We start from the raw sequence: 21801 nt of genomic DNA, 5'->3' as shown, positions 1-21801 counted from the left end.
GATATGTTTCCAAAAGAATTCTAAAAGATATTGAAAGCAGTAAAGTCACAATAACAATGCAGAAACTGGCTCAGATATGCTGACAATCTTGAGGTTTTTCCTGTTGGAAGACAACAGTGAAATCCTTCAGAGTAAAAACCAACAGGTTAATCCAGCATTTCAGCTCCCACCAGCAGTGATGGTGTGCTGGCACTTCACATTAAACACTGGCAGCTGTCACATGCAGCAGACACACTCCATTCTACCACCTCTGCTCCAGGGAGCAAAAGCTGGCAAAAAGGCAGAGTAAGAAGAGAAGCATTTAACTACTACAGCTCTTTCTGACAAAAATACTTTATTCCATTTTAAATTAGACACCATTTAAATTCAGGGAGAATTAAATCAATTTCAAATAAACTTATTAATAATTGAGGGAAACTAAAAATTGTGGGCCATTTGCATCATTCACTGGCCCATTTGTTTCTTACTCTTGAATTGCTTCTTCCACAATCAAGACAGCATGCAACTATTAAATTTCCATTAATAATACTCATAATTTGTTGCACAAGAAGAGCTACAAATCAATTTCTTTGGCATGATTTGTTAGCTTTTTTTTTTTAATGAAAGACTGTCTCACAGTGCTGAATTTACATATCCATTTATGAACTGGTGGAAATATTATTTTCAAACAGTTATAATGCCACCACATCTAAGAGATAAGGACATCACCTCTTTCTCACTTGGGTTCAAAGGAGACTGAAACTCCTCCCTTCTACACGCTCTGCTGCACAGAGTGAAAAGCAATTATCTCTGAGACAGTCAGCCAGCTGCAGAGACAAGGACAAGCTTTGCAGGGAAAGTGGTAAATTGAGCAATGCCAATCATGGTGAGGCTTCCCTTCTTTGTAGGCACTGAAGAAACAAGTCCCTGGAGTGAACAGCAGCTTCTTTCCCCACACTGCAGCAAGTGACATGCACGGAGTGCTGGAGAACTGTGAGCTTGGAACAGGGAGCTCTGACCCAACATGATTCCTTATGGATCCTGAGAGACCCCAGCCATAGGACACAAGGGTCTCCTGACAATCCTGCAAACACTTACCCAGAAGAGGTAAATGCACTCACATTAAGAATTTCACTGATTTTACAGAAAAGATCCACTTGAATGCATTTTCTTTGCAAGTTCAAGACAATTTCCTTGAGTCCTTTGCAAATGATATTGTAATCTTCTGAAAGCATTCTCATGGTACTGACAGAGAAATGTATTCTTTATTTACTTTGCTACCAGCACTCTCTATGAAACATGCTGCATTACATACACAAATGTATCATAATAATTCAAATAAATATTCATAATTAATTCTTCCTGGTCAGCACAATGACTAACAATATATTTACAAATTAAATAAATATCCCATTCTCAATTAAAACTATATGTTCTACAACACAATACAAACAAATGCAACTGAAAAACAAAATCTGTAATTAATATATTTACAACGTACTCTATTAAATCAGGAAGACCTTTGTAGATATCTTCATCATCAACACTTTCTTCTGTAGGGAAGGGCCTATAGATAAAAAAAAAAATAGCATTAATTACAGATATAGTGGAAATCTGTTTGGTTTCCAAAATCTTCATACAGATTATTTTATACTAATGTGCTTATATGTTCCCCCCTTTCTTTGATGAGCAGTATATGTGTATTTATACTTTGTTATGTGGATTGACAATATAATAAAATCCTACTGGACACAGTTGTTATAAATCACCACTAATACATCACTGTCACTTTTCAACTGAAAAATCATCACAATTTTCAGGTTAGGTCTGGTTGGGGGTTTTTTGGTTTCTTTTTGAAAAGAAGAATCTCACAATCTTGGCCAATTCTGCTGATTTTTTAGAAGCAATGAAGAGAGACCCGATTTGTCTTGACATAAATCAGCACTGCATCAGCTTGACTTCTGAGCTCTGTGTCATGATTATCACACAAGTTCTGCAGTGCCAGCTGCTCCTCTGTTCACCTCCTGCTCCAGCAGGAGCAGTACACAAACTCAGGCCCTTCAGAGAGAGTACCAGAGGTAGCAGATACCTTTTGTAACTGCTCAGAGCCCTGCTTAGCTGCCCACCTGGCACTCTGGCTTACAGCCAGGGAAGTTCTTGGTGGGGACACAGCCTATGCTGCCTCTAACAACTTTTCCAGGAAGCATCACACCAAGAGGCATAACTCACCACTCCCTATGGCAACAGCATACCTTATTCCTGTGCCTAGTGCAATAGGAGTGCGGGAAAGCTTTGACAGTGTTTCTATCACCTGCAGAAGAAGGAAACAGAAACTGTGATCAGCTGGAGAACAGGAGCAATAAAACATTTTGTCGCTTATTGTTACGTTATCAGCAAATCAAATCTTATATAAAGAGGGACAAAACCTGAACACGATTTGCAGTTGGATCTGGAGGAACTGCGATGGAATTTTGTCCTACAGACTGCTTGGAAGGCTCAGAGCAGGGTTTGGCTGTGGCACAGCAGAGGGAGCTCTTTACTCACACTCAGATGTGCAAGAGCCTCCGTTTGCTGGAGAGAGAAAACCACCCAAAGCGACTCCCCGCCTGAACTCCACACTTCCAGCGACAAGGGTTACCCCTGAACTCCTCACAAGTTTCACCCTGTACCTTTTCAAATCAAAACCCTTATTAAGCTGAAATCTCCAAAGAAGGTTTTTATCAGCAGTATTTCAAAAAATCAGTACAGCAATTCTACATTTCTACATTTGGGAATAACATCTATAATTTCAGTTGTTTATTTTTGAAGTTCTAATTACAAGACTACCGTGGCCATAAAAGAGAGCTAAAAGTGCATCTCTCAAAGGAAGGAAAATTGCATGTTTACACAGGAAAATGACAAAGTAAAAACCACAGAGAAATATCACAAACTACAGCTTAAACTGAAAGTTACAAAGCCTCCATAGTGAACCATATTTCATAGGCAGATGAGCAAAATTAAGAATGTTAGATTAATCCTGTGAAAGCAATATTTGGAGTTCATTTAAGCTGCTGTGAAAATTAAAGCCAAAAAAAAAAAAAAAAATCTCGTTTTGCCTTACAGGCAAAGAATAATAAAAACAAATAAATATGCCATTAACATAATCAAAGATGGAGGTACATATTTCCCCTCCAAACAGAAGAAATGCAATATGGTCTAGAATAAGTTTTAGAAATTATGAATAAAAGTTGTTTGAGTCAATGACAAAATTAATTTAAAACTATTTCACATTAATTCAAAGGTCAAAAGGGAAAAAAGACTCCTTTCACAAGTCTTACTGTTGCAGGGGAGTTCTGATTTCCATAGCAGACCAGAACATGCCCCGGCACACGTGCAAGAATCCCAGCACAGGGCTGTGAGGAGCACTGAGACAAGATGCTGTGGGATTCAGTGGCAAAATGACCTGCCCTGACACATGGGTGGGCACTGGTTGGCAGAATCACAGGAGGCTTAATGGTTCTCCAAACAAAGAGGGGCAAGTCTAGTGAACTGAATATCCCTTACTTGTTTCAACATGACATTTCCCAGCATACAAAAAATCTTTTGCAAACTATTCCACCCACGCAGGCCCTTTTCCTTAGAGGGATTCTCACTTATCTAGCATAATCAAACCCAGTAGACATATGGCTTACTCTTCACAGCTAATTACAGTTGCTTCAAGATTTAAAAAAAAAAAAAAAAAAAAAGCTGTAGTATTACTACTACGTAGTATCACTTTTAGGCAGGTAACTAGCAAACATTATTCCCAAAATGTACTACCAAATTACATTTTAGAGTCATTAACATGAACATAAACAAAAGGTAAGATTTATAATAAGAGGAATAGAAAAAGTTTTTCAGGAACTGATGTGAAAACTTGGAGGGGGCGGGCACAGAGGCCCACAGTGACACCCACACCCAGTGGGGAAGCCAGAGAAGCATTTACCAGAAAATGCAGAGAGAGGAGGACAGAGAAAGGAACTGTATGACTAGAGACAACAGAAGACTACAGGAATCTTCCCTGCTCTTAGAACAGAAACCATTAAGCATTCCAGTCTCTAGTAAAGATCAGAACACAGATTCAACTTCCACAGAATTAAAGATAATGCTTACCCATTGAACCACTCCTATTAAACCACACCTTAAAACAGTGCTGTCAAGAACCATGAGAGGCATTTTTCTTGCAGTTGTGGTTTCCCTAAAGAATTCTGAGAAAATGTCAAGAGTACTTACACCAGTAATCACATGTGGAATTACCACTGCTGGTCAGCACACTATTCCAATATCATATACGTGTAAACTTATATTTGCTCCAACAAAAGGTGGGGCAAAGAAAGCTTCTCCTTCCACTTGAAATTTCAGTTCTTTGGTTCTGAGACCCTGCAGAAACAATTAAGAGTTCCCAAATTTCCATGTCTGTGGGGATGATTGCAGTTATGTATGGGCTAAGTTGTCTGATAAACAAACAATTTCAGTAGTCATTCAGAAAAAAATGTCTGATTTTCGGTATCTGACAAAAGAAAGACTCAGGAATTTTTCAGAACAGTGCTAGTTTGAAGCCCCATACAGTTAATTGAGGGAACCTATAATACTGTGCAATTCTGAACTCCAAAATTACAATGTACTATGCACATTAAAGTCCCTAACATTAAATTTAGCACTTTGCATGTGCTTTTTTTGCTTTGCTCTCTTCCTTTCAGTAGAGCTTTAATCCCATTTTGCATTTAACCCTAAATGATCACCCAGCTCTCTTCCAAAGCAAGGACTCTGACAGATGCTCCTGTAATTTGAATGAGGCTTAACTAGATCCTAGTTTAAGTGCAAAAGTAGCCCTCCTTGCTTGTACAAAGTCCAGAACAACAGAGATTCCACGCCTGGTGCTGCTCTGCAACAAATGCCCAAAGGGCTGCAGAGCTTTGCACACACACTACCACCAGGAACAGTCAGCAAAAAACAGGTACTGAGTAAAGATTCCTAATTGACATTGTGGCCAGCTACAACACACAAAAAAAGAAACATTTATACTCTTACACATCCCAGAACGACTACATTCCTTCACACTGAAAAGCTCAATAACTCTACATTTGCCTGCAAGCAATCTGATAATGGGAGATATTAGCAAGAGGCTTCCAGGAATAAAAGGAAGCCTCACTGCACCCACCCAGAACAGCTCCTTTGCACTGCCTAACACCATGAGACAGAGGTTAAGCAGGTCTTTAGAAGTCACATCAAAGTCACACTCACTTCAACATGTGAACATCCAGGTTTGTTTTTCAGTACATCGCCAGTTTATGCAAAATACAACACGAAATTCAAATCTCCAGTGCTGGAACAGGAAGCACACCTCAGCCCACACCCTGCTGAGTGGCTCTGCTCCTCATTCATGTTTCAGGCACTGCTGGCAACAGCAATGGTCTCACACTGTACATTAACTCTTTACTTCATTAGGAACTCTAACAGCATTTTTTTTTTCCTGGCTTGGTATTTATTACGGCTTGACTTGACTCACAGTTGTAGGTCAGACTCTCCAGTTTATGTAAGTATTTTAATATGCCCTGCCAAGACATTATTTTGTAATTTCCTGCAGCCATACTCTTCAGTTTATCACATCAGATAATCCTGTGCCTGCTTACAGCAGCAGTACACTAGAGGGACTATTTTACTACTTCCCATAGCAGAAGTATGTCTGAGTTTAAAATGTCCCTTTCTAAAGTATTTTAGTGGTGTCTCTTTTTAATCTTGTTTCTTTAAAAAGAACTTGCAAATCATGCAGTTGAAGAACAGATTAAGTATATTTTAAAAGCACTTTTCCACTTTTAGAAGAAACAGAAGTACATAATTTTGCAACTCACTGTCTCCCCAAACAAGCAATAATTCTGTGCTACTGACAGCTGCTGTAAGGACTACGATCATATTTGTATTTCTGATATTTACCTAAACTACAAATGTTAAGTGATCAACAAATATTGATGGCAAGAATTGGCTTATGCCAATAAAACCTAGAAAGACTCACTTGTGGTTAGATCAACAAAGTAGTTGCTTCCATGCAGGCACTTAAATCAGGATGTGTCTTCCTAAAATATGGTAGAAGTCAGAACTCTGAGCAGATCATGAAAAATAAAAAGCCAATGCATACAGAAATCCAATGTTTCTGGAGAACACATCATACATTCTCTGCATCATGGGGTGGGGCTCTTATGAGGCCAATTTTAAGTGCCACATACCCAGGACACCTTAAAGCCAGAACTGCCAGTCATGCCCACATGCTAGTGATTCTCATGAAGCTGTTTTCACTCACTCACCAGCCTGGTGAGGAGGAGGGGAAAGAGAAACATCATTTTGTGTCTCTCACTCAGAGATAAGATGAAAATGCTATACATAAATATATTCTCAAATTACTTATATTAAGAAAGGTTTATCTTTTGCTGCTGTACAATTTAGCAGGCTCTGGACAACCAGAGATCAATACTTCATTTGGCACAAAGTGGGGTGGGGGAGATGAAATATATATATTGATTAATAGGTATTAATATTATACTCTAGGAACTGCTACATTTCCATTTTACTTCGTTGTTAAAAAAAAAAAAGAAAAAAAAAAAAGAAAATACCTGAAGCCAGATAACTCCAGGGTGATTACACAGCTGCTGATCTAATGAGCAGTATTATTCCAAGTAAAGCGTGTTCATAAGTTAAATTGAACATTTTCTCTCCATCTGCTTGTTCTGGTACCGTGTTAGTAGTCCATGTTGGTTCAGGTTAGTTTTAATCAAACCACAATCCTCTAGGGAAGGAGAAAGGATGGGAGCTTTTCAAAAAGGCAAAATTAATGAAAATGCCTTAAAATGAAAGGGGACAAAAAACAGAGAGGGAGAGAGAGAGAAGAAAAAATCTGACCTAAAAGCAAATCTTTGTTTCACACTCTGGCACCTCTAACAGGCTCTTAAAAACAAAAATCAAATTTCAAATACCAGCTATGCAAATATGCCTCTACTAAATACTGTTGTATTTAGTAGAACAGTAAATTACTGTTGTATTTACTGAAGTGTCAAAGCCATACAGAGACAAAGATGAGAAAGACAATCTACAGTATTGGCACCTGCACCAACACCTCCTCAGGAACAGGACAGACTGCAGAGCTCCAGCAGGCAGAAATGTCATCAGCTGTGTTTCACTACAGACAGCTTTACATACAGCTATATCCCGATTTTCACCTCGTTCAGGTAATGAAATCCAGGCTTTAGGTGTAAAGGCACAAATTTGCTTTCCACTGGGGTAATCCCCAGCTGTGGGATGCAGTTTTCTCACTGGCATCACCTTCAGCCACCCTGATTCTGGCTCTCTCATTGTCTATGTCCATTCTTCCATTTCCACTGAACTACACCCTAAGGAAACGCATCTGAGGACTACTTCATCCCTCTTTCCCATCGAGATTTAGCGCTGGCACAGGAGCAGTAAGGAAAACAGACCGACTGTCCCAGGAAACCGTGGCAGAGAAATTCACAACCCCGAGCCAAGTCTCTGACTGACAGGAGCCTGCCAGCAACTGTGAAGAAAAAAGGGTTTGAAGCCAGGTGCCAAATGCTTTCATGCAGAGGCAGCAAGGGTATGACTGCTGTAAAAGCTGGTTTTGGCAGTCATGCACGTTTCCTCCGAGCACTGAGCCCAGCTGCGAGAGGAGAGCGCCGAGGGGCTGCTGTGCTGCTGGGCGTGCAGACCTCACACCCTGCACACATCATGCATTCTCCTAGCGTTAGGGTCTCCACAGTGAAGGGGCAGGAAAGTTTCTCCAGAGGTGAGAGGGAAAAAAAAAAAAAAAAAAAGGACAAAATAGCAAAGACAAAAAACCTCCTGGGTGTTGCCGATCTGTTCGTAGATAAGCTAAATACAGATATGCAAACCGCTGGGACTTCAAAAGCCCTGGAGAATCAACAGCTACAGAGGATGCAACTTTTTCTCCTAAGTCTTCTAAGAAGGAGAAGCAAGACAGGCAGTTTGGAACCAGGAAGGCAGGCAAAGCTTGTAGAACATAATTTTTACAAACCACTCAAAGATATGAGGACAGATGACCTGATGTCCAAAAAGACAGGTTGATGCCAAGAAGATTTACCCCCTTTTGCACACTGAACATTTTACTCCTTTTATCAGGAGTGATAACTCTGATCATGCAAACTCTGGAGCTGGAACAGTGGGACTGGCTGACAGAACTGCACTCATGAACCATAAACATTAAAGGAAGAAACCAAAACCAAATGCTCTTTCTGGGAATCTGTAAAACTCAATACCATGTATTGAGAACTATAATGAGCAAGTCTTGACTATTCAATATCCAACAATGTACACAAATGAATGTACATTTTTTTAAATTGCGCTTAAAATTCCATTTTTCAAATTTTAGGACTCCGACGAGGCAACAGTTGCTAGCCCAAAAGCAAGAGAGGTTCCCTAGATGGCTCTGTTCCTACAGGGAAATGAAAAAGCTTAAACTGCTCAGGCAGCATAGTCCTGCTCATCCCTTGGTTCATTTTGTCTGCAAGGCTGAGACTCCCTAGCACAAGCATGGAGGGAAAGAGTTGGAGCAGCTGCTTCCTGCCTGCATCTCGTGGTTTTGATCCTTTGGATACCTTCCAGTCCTCACCATGCCTGCTGGGGTGTAAGTTTGGGGCTGGTTTTTTGGTTGGGCTTGTTTGATTTGTTTTTTTCTTTTTAAGATCTTGCTTAAAGAACGACAATCCTACTTTAAGGATTGCTGTGTTGTAACTCTGCAACTAATAGCATAAGTGCAGATTGCCTCAGAGCATGCTGAACTTCCAAACATGGAATTGGAGTTTGTCCTTTCTGGCACATTTATTACATTTCAGGTTTTGCATGGAGGGCAAAAGAATACAAAAGGATATTCCTAGGACAGTACTGCAAAAGCGATCTGCTATTAAGTCATTCCAGCTCCCTTCAGAATAAACACTACAAGGATAACCTATACTTAGAAACAGCATCTTCAAGCTGTATTCAGCTTTGATCAAGTGCTTGTTTTCAATGCTTTTTGAACACTCTTACAGATGATGCCATCATCTTTTTTACCATATTTTATATGGGTCATAACAGTAATCAATCCTGAAAGAAGTGGCTTTTTCCTGCATTTTAAACAGGATATTTTAATCTAAATGTAAGCAGTCTTTTTAAAATCCCTAATGACTGAACAGGGAGATTATGAAAGGTGTTCAGAATTTGGACGTGTGGGGTTTTTTAAATAGGAAAGGATATAAATCAGTGCTGTGTGTTTTCCAAAGTTACGTTTCTTTTGCCCCTACCCTTTAAGAGACTTCAGAAGACTATTTTTACATGTTTCAAAAAAAAAAAAATCAAGCAAATCCTCTGAACTGCAAGCACCAGTTTGGACACTTTGTATAAACATTTTGGGTGTTCGTGACCTTAGATGTTTAAAATCAGATACAGATATTTTAGAAGGAAATTAGTGCTTATATATATTCCTTATTGATTGTACCTCCAATACTGTTTTAGGTATGCATCCTGCAGATTAAGTGACATGTGGTTTGCTCACTCCCATTGTGTTATTTCACTTTAATATTTAAACAGATTCTTTGTTAATTTCGGTCCTTGCAAGAGCAATGTTCAGAGGAGGCTGTGCAATGGAGTTTTTCTTCCTCTCTTCTGCTAAAAGCAGAGGAAGAGTTTTTCTTCCTGTCTTGGGTGAACCAGTCACTGCTACACTTCTCCCTTTTCTGAGTTTACTTTAACCATTGACTACACAAATTAAACTAGTGTGTGGCTTTGCTTAGTGGTACCAAGTCACACCTGAACCATGAATTGAATTTACTCCAGTACACAATCAATGAAGATAGGAATATTTATTAGACATAAATACACACTGTATAACTCCTTATTCTCTACAAGAAAAAAAAATTCCCTGCTGCAGTGCAAAGGGAAGTGAGCTGTTCTCTTTGCTGCAGTATCTCCCAGCTCACTCACAGTGAGCTCACAAAAGCCCCTGAAAAGTCTTTCAGGCCTCACAGTCTAAAGAGTTCTCTCTACCAGGAGAGACAAAGGACTACATTGGTCCAACAGAAAAGCACTTGCCTCCAACACTACAAAAAGATACACAGTAAACAGGATGGCTCAACTTGGACATTTCACTGTCTTCAACTCATTTTAAAAGTCATCAGCTTTGATAGGGGATTTAAAAAAATTAAACTTGAGAAGATATTCTGCAACGGAAGTGGCATTGTCAGCTTCTATTATTGAAACTTGCTAACAGCAGTGGTTTGGTTTTCTCCCTAATCATCTGCTCACTTAGATTTTAAAAAAAATTCTAAGTACAGTTGCAGTAGTGGAAGAAAATAGGCAGAAAAATACATTCCCATCACGTTTGTACACAATTCTCCTTGAGCTGGATCCTCATACTGAAGATTACAAAATGAATGAGGAAAAACTAACTTGCTATTTTTATTTTTATTTTGCTTAATTATTGTCTTATTGCCTTGAACATGCAGCAGCTTGCAGGTTGTATTATCTATGTGCTACACTTCCAAAATACCACTGCAGAACTAAACTTTTTTTAATATGTTTTTTTTTAAGTGTTCTTTGGCTTTCACTTGTCTGGAGGTTGAAAAGAACATTTTGAGTTCCTAAAGTCTGCAATGGGGATCACAAGATGTATTTTAGATGTAGATACCGTGATAAGTAAGAGCAAACCAGAGATACCTATCATTAACCATACATATCATTAACCAAGAGATACCCACCATTACCATATCATTACCATATCATTAACCATTAACCAAGTATTTACTATTAAGAGCTCTCTTGGAATTTCACAGCTCTGCTGACTACAGAAACTTTTGTCCTCTTCATTCACTGTTCTAACCCAACTCTATGGTCATGTCATAAACTACATTTGAGAACTGATAAGCAGAGACAGAAGGAGGGACAGATTTCTTAGCATGTTATTCTGAAGGGCAGATAAGGTCCACTGCTTATTTCCCAGCTCTGCCACATCAAGAGGCATTCTGCCATGGTAGAGGCAGTAATCTCTGACATTAATATTGCCCCTTTGAGCACACAGGACTGTACCTCACTTTTACTCTATAGGGTTTATAGGTATTTCCAAATATTTGTTGTGGTATTGTCTTAAAAATAAATTTGTGAAAGGGAATGGGAGTGAACACATCCCACATAGTTTTCTCACTTGTTACCAATCTCCAGTCCTCACTACCTATCATAAAAACACCAGTATTACATATGGGCTCAATGAAACTCTTGACATGAATTTAGCTGGCCATTTCAGTCCAATAGAGTGAGTCCAAATCAAACCCAATATCCCAGGAGTGATTAATCCTGCTCCAGTCAATCTCAGCAGCAGCCTACAGCAAGCAAATGCAATAATAGCCAACTGCAGGCAAGCAGATGCACCTAGAAAACACACCAGAAAAGGCCATGCTTTGTGAAAAACAGGCTCCCACATCATTTGTAGTCCATGTAGAAAGGTATTTTGGGGAGATAAAATTTAAAAAATATATATTGCAATTAACCTACATTGGATAAGTGGTTTTATCAAACATACAACATGAAAGATGAACCTTGTCTGATACCAACATTCTCCTAGCACTTTTTCATAGATATTATGGTCTCAATGAAAGGCACAATTTGTGTTAAAATGTTAAATTTTTGTGAGTCAAATGTCACAGGGGGGGATTTCAAATTGAAAGTTGCAATTTATATCCAACAGCAATCTGAATACACCTCTACCTTCTTCATTTTTTTACATCAAACTTCAAATCTAAAACCAAGATCAAAATATATACAAGCTATGAACATTGAAACAGCCTCAATGCTGAATTTTTAAAAAGCTATTCAGCATTACAGCTTGTAATTTTATCCCACACTACCTGTAACATTTCTTAAAATTGTGTTCCTCAACACATCTTCCTTTTTACTTGGCAGGCACTAATTTTACTGCTCACAGTATTTCCAACAGCAAAAAAAATTCCCTTACTGCACTCATACCAAAAATAGTAGCAACAAAACAGCCTCAAAATCAGTTTAACTGAGGCAGATACATGAAATATAATCTTCAGACATCGGCAAAGTCAGAAGATTTGGAGACAGAAGTTGTGGGAAATAAGAGAGATGTCAACAGAAGAAAGATGTGAGAAACTTGAAGGAAGGAGAACAAGGCACTAGAGGAAGAGGAAATATATCATTCAAAAGACTTAATGTAGTCAGCTTCTGAAGGGGTTTGAGATGACAAAAACATCACCTCAAAAAGTAGAAAACAAGGTAAGGAAACTGAAACTAAACCTGTAAAGCAAATGAAACATAAATGAGAATGAAGAAAGTAAGAATTCTCTCCATGGTAATTTATTTAAAAATATATGATCCATGTTTTCACCAAAAGGAACAAAAATATCAAAATATCAAGCTGAATTAACACTGTTAGCTTGTTGCTGTGTCTGGATGAGATGAGGACAAGACACAGTCTAGATATAGATTTAGTTTTTGGAAACTTGAAATTATTGCTGTCCAAGGATAATACAGCCATTAAAACCACTCTCATCCAATACTTTCACTGTAGCTTATGAAGAAATGCCCCAAAGACCTTGGTGCAACAAATGATAATTATTGATTTTATATTAAGATGAAGGTCTAGTTGGTCAAAATTAAATGTTACATATATAACAAACAGGCCAGGCTACTGCCTGACAAGTTTAAGTTTTCAGTGGATTTTTGATGCACTTCAGTTTCCCACTACCTGTGACACTGAACATGTACCACTGGGTCTTCACCTTCAGAACAACTCCTGATACAACTCAATAAGATCCAACAGAGCAGGCAAGGAAAATGGCTTCTGACAGCATTCTCTGCCTTGCTAGTTCAGGGCTCCTCTGTCTGTGAGAAGCTGCACAGAAAGGGCACTTTTTTCCCTTAAGACTTCAGTCTGCCAAGTGAACTGAGATGGGTCAGTTTAAAGCCATCATAATGTCTGAGGCACCCTGTCAGATGGATTCTCTCCTACTGGCCAAACAGCCTTGAAACCCAGGCACAAAGTCACAACATTTGCTTGAGAACACTGACTTTGCTTTTAACATTTTACCTTACACTATCAAACAAATTTATAGCTGAATTCCCCTTCATAGCTGGAGTTCTACACTTGCAAACAAGCAAAGCAGCAGTCATTACTCTGGTACCACACCTACTAAAGCAACCACTTTCACTGCCTGAGCAAAACAAAAGTTCATGTTAGCAAATGTAGATTACAAGCTTCATATTTGTCATTGTACTAGAGGACTGATTTTTTTTTTTTTTTTTTTTTACAAATAATCCCATAAATTAGCATAGAGAGCAGCATGCACCTACTTTTTTTCACTGGGCAAAAAAATGCTTTCTCTCAAAAGCTTCTGAAAGAAACTGCCTCTAAACCAGCACCTGTATTTACCTTCATTTTCCATTTCTGGGCAACCATTTGGAAAACAACTCAGCTTTTGAGTTTTCATTCTCAATAGAGTAATGCAATAAAGCATCTTTCATTACTCCCAGAGAAATATATCTATGGAGAAAAAAGTCTATGCTCAGTAACTCATGCTCACTTTCCTAAAGGAGACACATCCTTTCATTTAGTCACAGCCAGAAACATCCTGACAACATTCCCTGTTGGTTTATTTGCACATACTCCATCCACATCAACAGCAGGAGATGAAGACCTGTCTTTCAGACCTTTCTGTGCCTCAGACAGCTCAGACTGCCAGCACTGCCCCCAGTCTCTGCTTCTGCAAACACACACAAGCAGAAATGCCCTATAAAAGCACAAACACACGACAGAGCTCACTGCATTTCCCTGCCTTGCATGGCATTTTCTGGGTCAGCCCAGAGCTGTGCATTAGCACAAGACTCTTGCTGATTTCTATGTAGCATTTACTCTGCCAGGATTTTGATCAGCCTCTGGAGCTGGTAATCCAGGCTTCTAAAAAGTGCTATTGGTCAAATATCTTTTACTGCCTTATTTTTTCTATGACACAAGCCTTGTTTTCTGGATTCAAACACCCTGAGTAGTTTATAGTCACAGCTGTGAGTACTGATTTGGTAAGAAATAGAAAGTTAAACCTTCTTCTCAATGTTCTTTATTTCAGATTTAAATGAGGAATCAGTTAACTTCACACTGGAATTTGGTAAATTCTGAGGCATAGAGGAAAAGTAAATCTGGTACAGGTCCACATGTCTGATTTCTTGAGACATCCCAGCAGTTCATTTATGCATATATTGATTAAAATATGTTACAGAACATGAAGTATAGACAGTAACCTTGCCTAAACACTTGTCTCTTGCATTACAGACAGACTTACTGCTTCATGAAAATATATGGTTCTAAATAAAATATACAGCTTAGTTAAAACCTCCTTTTGACAGTTTCCAAATAAATGACAGTATCTTATAGCTTGTAAACCCTAAAATAATTTTATTGAACAATTTGTGTCAAAATACTAAGTTTCTTCTCTCAACTTGGGGGGGGATGCACTTAGACCCAGGAAATAGCACTGATATTCTGATGAAGTTTTAAGAATTCTTTTTTCCTTTTCTGAGTTTTGGTGGTGCTAGACAGCATCAAAGACTGTTCTCACTGACAAAAATATGCTCTGAATAAGATGTAAGAGGAAGCCAACAAAACCAAATTGAATATTTCTTCTTTAGAAGAGAAAAATGAAGAGACTCTCTTATTCAGATTCTAGAGAATTGCAGGAATTTCAATAGAGCCATAGTTCTCCTTTGATGAGTAGGGGGTGTTTACCTGCTACACAGAAAAATCTAAAGGTGTATTTAAATATGCAGAGGAATAATAGGAGCAGTCTTCTAGCAAAACCAAGAGTCAAAACTTCAGAAACAAACGTGAAATAAATAAATGGAAAAGGCCCAAGAAGCACTGGGGGGATGGGGATGTACAGCAGACTGCAGGGCAGAGTGGTGAGAAAAGCAAAGAATGCAGGCAGCAAAGAGACAAGGCAGTGATGAAGAATAAATAGTAACTGTGGCTAGTTCATTCAGTGATGAAAGCCCAGGTAGGAATGATCAGACAGATTGCATTCTTTGGGTGTCAGGCAAGGGTGAGCACAGGGCAGCACCAAGAGGCAAGGGTGGAAGAAAGAAACCAGCAGTTCTGCTGCCCAGAGCCTGTGCTAACATAACATGGCTTTGTTAACAAAGTCTGACATCTTTTTCTAGCATGTTCAAGACACAGGCGGATTAGTCACAAGAGAAACAGACATAAGCAATTACCAAAAAGCCCCACAATTTGAATAGAAATATTCTCATGCACTCCCATTTAATTCTGTATCCAGCATCAGCATGGTTAATCTAATTAATAATACACATAAAGGCAAGATTTTAAATCAGTTTGGTTGTGACTCCTACAGATTCCAAATCCATGCCACCCAGTTGTGGGTGGCAAATCTTCATTTAAAAAAATTAAAATAAATAAATAAATAAAATTGCTTTATAAAAGTTAAAAAAACAAAGTATATGTTATGCTCAAGTTCCTAGTATTCAAGTTCCTTCACTAAGTTTTGGCTAGATGCTTGCCAGATAAAGGAAAACTACTCTCTTTCCTATGGTCTGAAAAAGAGATGAATTCATATTCCAATTTGTTTAATTTTATATGGAAATCTCCATAGAAAGACAGACAGTACTGAGAATTTTATATCAGATGTCTGGTCTAGAATCCACTTTTTCCATGACAAAACAACATGATAAAGTGTGTTAGTAATGTTAATAACAATAAAAAGATTTATCCTAATTTAAAGCAACTTTTTACTAATGTGGCCAGGAAAAACCTGTTTGTTTTTTAATATGGTGTGATCATGCTTTTAACAAACTTTTTTCTGCCACAAAATATGCAACTAAGAAAAACCATCTTATATCCAGTCTCCAAGTTCACATATACAAAAACATAGACCTCACCACTTTGAAAATGGTATAATGGCATTTCTAATCAGGTGGTTTATGAACTTTCATTAACTTCACTGAGTTAATTGAACTTCAAGATTCCTAATGAAGCTTGTTTACCAACACTCAGATTGTTTCTCAAAGATCACAGGCTGTGTCCAACCACTACTTAAGGTACTCAGTTTGTCTCAACTTTCCTTTTAGTTGGCTGAAAGTCTCCAAGGGAGATCCTCCCCAAATCAAAACACTAAAACTCAGTCTCAGAATAAAGCCAGAACTACATCACTCAACAATATTTAGTAGAGCAAATAAGTTCTACAAGAGGCTGCCATAGACACAAGTGCTTAAATCTCACAGATATATATATATATACTCACACATACATATAGTATATAGTATTTTCTTGGCTAGCCACTTGTTTCAAATAGCTATTAATCTATTATTTATTGTCTAAGTGAGGAAAGCATTTGATAGAAAACCTGAAGGTAAAATACATAATTAGAAATTAGTCCTTGTTCTGCTGCTTTTGAAGGCATGAATACACTGCATGGGATCATTCCACTGCATACAGCCTTTTATCAGGCCTTTGACAGTGATAATATTTAGACAAGTCAAGTCAACTATTTGGACAAAGCCATGTCCCCAAATGTTTCAGTGTTTACAAAGAAAGATGCATTAATTTTCCTAGTAAGACCTAATTGTGATCTAATCAGATAGAATGTAAGCTTTTCAGGTTTATAGATAAATACATTGCAATACACTCTTCTGATATATTTTTCCATTACTCATCTACTCAAGTATCTCTACTTTTCAAAGGCATGTGCAGCTGACATTTATTCATAACACAATTACTGTGTCAGAATTAAGAACCAGAGAACACAAATCTTGTTAGCAAACACTTCTCTAGCCTTGTCACCACCTCTAACACAGCTTGCAAACATTTCTCAATTAATTCATACCTATTTCCTTTTTATGAAATACTCAAATGGTGTTCCCTGCTGCAAACCATTCTCTGCAGCTTTCACTCTCTACTGAAGTTGGACAGAAAAAGCAGTGAATGCATTTGCAAGCAATCCAATGACCAGAGTATGCTTCAAGTTAAACAAAGCCTGAGCTTTTGATACTTACAAATAAACAAGCAGCAGCTACTGGACTTTTCACTCAAGTGCACTCCTGTTTTCCATAGATCTCCCAGTCATACAGAGCAGAAGGCAGGTGCCCCCTTGCCTGCAGGAAGAGGGGGATCTCTGCAGATTCAGAAGAGAAATATTGGCCTGCCTGGCTTTCCCCCAGCACAGGAACATCTCCCAGGTGTGGCCCAGGATGTCACAGCAGCTCCTCTTGGAGGATGCTCCACATGCCTAACTCTTCAGAGGAAATCACAATTCTGCCTAGGTGATGGTTTAAACCCCATCACCCAAGCTGCCAATCTGTGCTTCTGAGGTAGAGTTCAAGAGTAGCCCAACCACTCTGGTGGAGGTTTAGCACAGACACCCTTCAATCACCTTTTAAACTCATGATACAGAAGAGATGGGGGGAAGAAAGGCGGATGGGAGGGTTAGGAGGCATCTTTCAGTACTTCAAATCACTCCAATAGAAAAAATAAAGGAGGCAAAACTCAAACTTAGCAATTATACTCAGTAATTCTCTACTTTTTCCTTCTAGGATGGAGCAATAAAAGTGATAAAATTTATTATTTTGTAACTATACATAATAATACATCAAGCCAACTCAAGTCCTGTTGTCATCATTAATACACACAACAAAAGACATTTGGCAAACAACGGGGGACTGAAATATTTCAAGCTGTTCAGTTTTCAAAATAATTTTCATTTGTTTGCACTTCTTTGCCTCCTTATCTTCGATTTTGTCAAGATCCAGTCAGCTAAGACTCAAAGCGAGCTGCAGTGAACAATAAGAAAAGCAAGAAAGAGTGCAAAACCATATTCTAGGTAATTCACAAACCTCTTCAAGGATAAACCAAAAAAACTGAATATCTTTTATTTAGGTCCTGCACAAAATCACTTCTCATTTTAAATGGGGTGCCCACTTCACTACTACTTTAGAATAAACATCTTACTGTAACTTGAACATGAACTTCTTACTTGAAACAAGACAAAAAATGTTAGCTGCCCTTCTTTGGCAGTGAACAATTTCACTGTCACAGAAAAAAATACACACACAAACCTCTTCCAAGTTGATATGAGCTTCCTCTGCAAATCACTCTCTAATTACCTTCTGGTATTATTTGTAGTCTATATTATTGTTATTTACCAGGATTAGTAAATTCAGGAAGTCTGGGTTTAGATATTATTTTCACCACCTTCTGGTTAGTGAAGAAAGCTGAAAGTTGTCCATTTCTTCTGTTTTTTTATTCCTCCACAAGCAGAAGTACATCTCAGTGAAGTTCAAGTGTCATTCATCCCAAACCAGTCCATCTCACTGAAATGCTACTCCTGAAAGCAAACTAGCAAACTAGTTTCTTGAGCAAACCACTAAGACTTTTTTGTAATTTATTTTACAACAGAAAGAACTCAGACAATGAAGATACAGATCTCTGCATTTAACGATAGGCTTGTTTTTATCTTCATTTTAATATCTTTACAAAAATATACTATTATATTTTGGCATGTTCCCCCATGTTCTGCAGTTTTAATGTACCTTTATAAGCAAAAAGTGAACATATTTTGCTCTATTATCCCACTGATTAAATTCAGCAAACAAAACATGAAACAACTGCAGATAATCTCAATTGTTTCAGTTTTACTGAAGATTTTTTAGACACTTTTCCTGGAACGATATACAGGTTTTTCATAACAACAGTTGCTTTTGGTGTATCTCATGCACATCTGTCCAATCTTCCTGGAATCCATTAAACCTGGGGGAATACTAACACACCAGGGCTCTCAACTTCAGCATGACTTTCTCCTGCATCATTGCCCAGATTTCCTCTGCAGTAAGGGAGTGACTAAAATGATCACCAACTATGTGAATTGAGTATGTGCAACTCCATATTTTCACAGCAGTTACTTGCTTTTATATAAACCAGCCTTTTAAGTGTCACCAGAGTGAGCTAGACCAGGCATCATGTTATATGCTTTCAAACAATTAGCTACTTATTTCATTGGTGGCACTTGATATTTGATCTCCTTGCCTCTTTAAAATCACAATTCAATATTGTACATTATTTCTAGACATCTAATGCAGGATCCTTACAAGGGAGATTGCTAAATTCATATTAGATCAGCTATCTCATAAAAAACATTCCATGCTCTGCTACACATTCTTTAGGAAATTAAAAAGCACAGCACACAAAAGGTGTTTTTCTGACACTTTCTGGACACCATTTCCCCCCCACAGAACTCCAAGCACAGCTCTCTGAATCCAGGGAGCATCTGTTGATATCAACAGAACTAATCCTCAGATTCCCATTTCTGCAACACATGAGTTACAAACTTCCTTCAGAGAATAGGGATAGCAACAATTTGTTGTGGTGCAGCAAACAACAAAGGCTGCTGCTGGAGGAGGACTCCGAGCTGAGAGAACAAGTACCAACAGCATTTGCTTTTTCTGGCACACAGGTAGAAAGGAAGAACCTGGCAGCCCTGTGGTAGTGAAAAATGACTCTCCAGCATGGAATTCAAAATGAAAACACTGTCTGGCACCTCCAGTGTGTGGGAGAGCATTTCATGCTCTGTCAGGAACTTAATGCAGCAATAATGAAATTTACTGATAGAAAGGTGAATGAGTGGGAATGGGTGAATACCACAGAACTCCAAGAAATCAAGCCATATATAATTTTACCAAGCACGATTTAAAGAACTTTCCTATTTCTGTGTAATGTAGCCCCTCTTTTTTCAACCACAGTGTATCTAAAAATAAGAAACTGTGCTATTATTGTATTTGAAACAGAAGAAAACCCATCTTGTAGCAGCTAATATCAATATTCATACAGATTATATATATTAAACACAAATGAGGTTACTTGTTTCCATTTCTTAGTCTATTCTTAAGCTATTTACATGTTGCTACATCAGCTTCACCTCTGATTGCCATCCACTCCACGTACAGCCTTCTTTTTCTCTAATCACTAAGATCAAAGTCTCTGAAAAGTGGAGCACAAAGTTCAAGTCAAATTCTCATATGCTATGTCAAAGCATCTGGAAAAAGCTCATTTACCTCTAACTACTAAGTGCAAGTTTCACCATTACAACAAACAAACATTTTGTAATCAGTATTCCACAAGGATGTTAAATGTATGAAAAACAGGATATCTTTACATGGCACCAAATGAGAAACTTTCAGCAACTAATTACAACATACAATACGAAAAAAAATTCCTTAGGCATCAAAGATTTGAATCAAGCATTGAGATATCTGACTCAAATACCTTAAATAGTACATTGCTAGTGTACCCAAAAAAAGAAAACCCAACAATTTTAAATTCCTCCACTACTTGCACAATCAAAAGAAAAACAAATCTTATTTTTAATGAGCCAAATTTGTACAAAAAAACCCCCACATTTTACCAAAAAAGCTCTGTCTTAAATATGATTTATAAGCACAAGATGTTCAGCAAAACTAAAGAACAGGTGGAATCACCAGGTTATCTAATTTAATTTTTGAAGGACTTAAAACCTGACAAAAGGTTGAGAAAGATAATTAGATATTTTGGTTAATGATAATGACTGAGCCATTTCAAACAATCATATTGCAGATTCATTCTTGCACTTGTCATCTTTACCTCTATGCTTACTAATAAAAAGTGCATCAAAAGATCAGATAGTAAAATTATGATCTCTTTTAAAAAGCAATAATGCTTAAGATATACTAAATTCGAATAAATGACTATTTTTAGTGCTACTTCAGGTAATTTTTAGACATTTTCCTGTGAAATCAAGGTAATGATACTATGACTCAAAAGCAGAAACTGAAGTTGAACTAAACACATGTTGGCAATGACAGATCAAACAGATATGTAGGAGGCTGAACAACAGACTGGAAAAAGCTTTACATGTAGAATAAGCAGCCAGACTTACAGAACATACTGTAAATATAACGTGTAAATTAGAATAGTCACATTAATCTATGATAGCTGTGTCTGAGCTTTACAGCAGGTTGGAAAAAAAAACAACTGTCAAAAAATAATTTTACAAGGGCAAATTATCTGGGTGAATTCCAAGTGCCTGAGACTAAAGAAAAGTGTTCTGTGTCGCATGGGCTCAATGTACAGGCCCAGGGTTTCTGAATCCACATGACTTATGCCAAAGTGATTTCACCAGACAGCACTCACCCACAGTTTGTTATCTTCTTCCATTTCATTTTCCTCTAACTCAGCATTTTTCAAACCATTTACCTTGGTTTTTCACACACTCAGAACTTTCCTGCCAAGTGTTTTTCTCTGTCCTTTATTTGCCCCTCCAATACAAACCTACTTTTTCTGCTGTCTTAATTCTTCCCTGCTATTTTTTCAGAATGAATGCTCATCCATTAGTCACAACTCCTATATCACAGCTACCAGAAAAGTCCTCTGTACACAAGCAGAAGAACACAGGTGTTACTTGGGATATAATCAAGAGTATCCTTACCTTTCCAAAATCTCTTACGTCAAACAAATCAAATGCTTCAAAAAGTTCACTTTTCTTCATTCCAAATATTTCACAACATGCCGAAAGAAAAGTCCTTATATTCTTCAGGCAGAGAAACTAGGGGAAAGAAAACAGAAATGCTGAGTGTCAAATGTGTAAATGAGCATTGTATGTGCCCACTTTGGTCACAAACACACCACATAATTCATCAGCACAATTATTTCTAAGTCAGCACTTCATCTATGCTGTGACACTCCACTGGTCCTAATTC

The 21801-nt window shown here is 38.0% G+C and overlaps 1 protein-coding gene across 1 annotated transcript in view; it reads right to left on the bottom strand.

Annotated features, from left to right (window-relative positions):
* Positions 1-21801, bottom strand: part of VAV3 (vav guanine nucleotide exchange factor 3) — a 138772-nt gene that overhangs the window by 88919 nt on the left and 28052 nt on the right. The window contains exons 2-4 of the mRNA XM_056497388.1: positions 21531-21647; positions 2232-2290; positions 1481-1546 (exon numbers count right to left, since the gene is read on the bottom strand). Coding sequence (XP_056353363.1) covers positions 1481-1546; positions 2232-2290; positions 21531-21647 — 242 coding nt within the window. The remainder of the gene's footprint in view (positions 1-1480; positions 1547-2231; positions 2291-21530; positions 21648-21801) is intronic.

Source organism: Oenanthe melanoleuca, chromosome 8 (genome assembly GCF_029582105.1).
Source record: "Oenanthe melanoleuca isolate GR-GAL-2019-014 chromosome 8, OMel1.0, whole genome shotgun sequence".
NCBI lineage: Eukaryota > Metazoa > Chordata > Aves > Passeriformes > Muscicapidae > Oenanthe > Oenanthe melanoleuca.
Note: the sequence above shows the minus strand (reverse complement) of the source record. Positions and strands in the feature narration are given on the sequence as shown.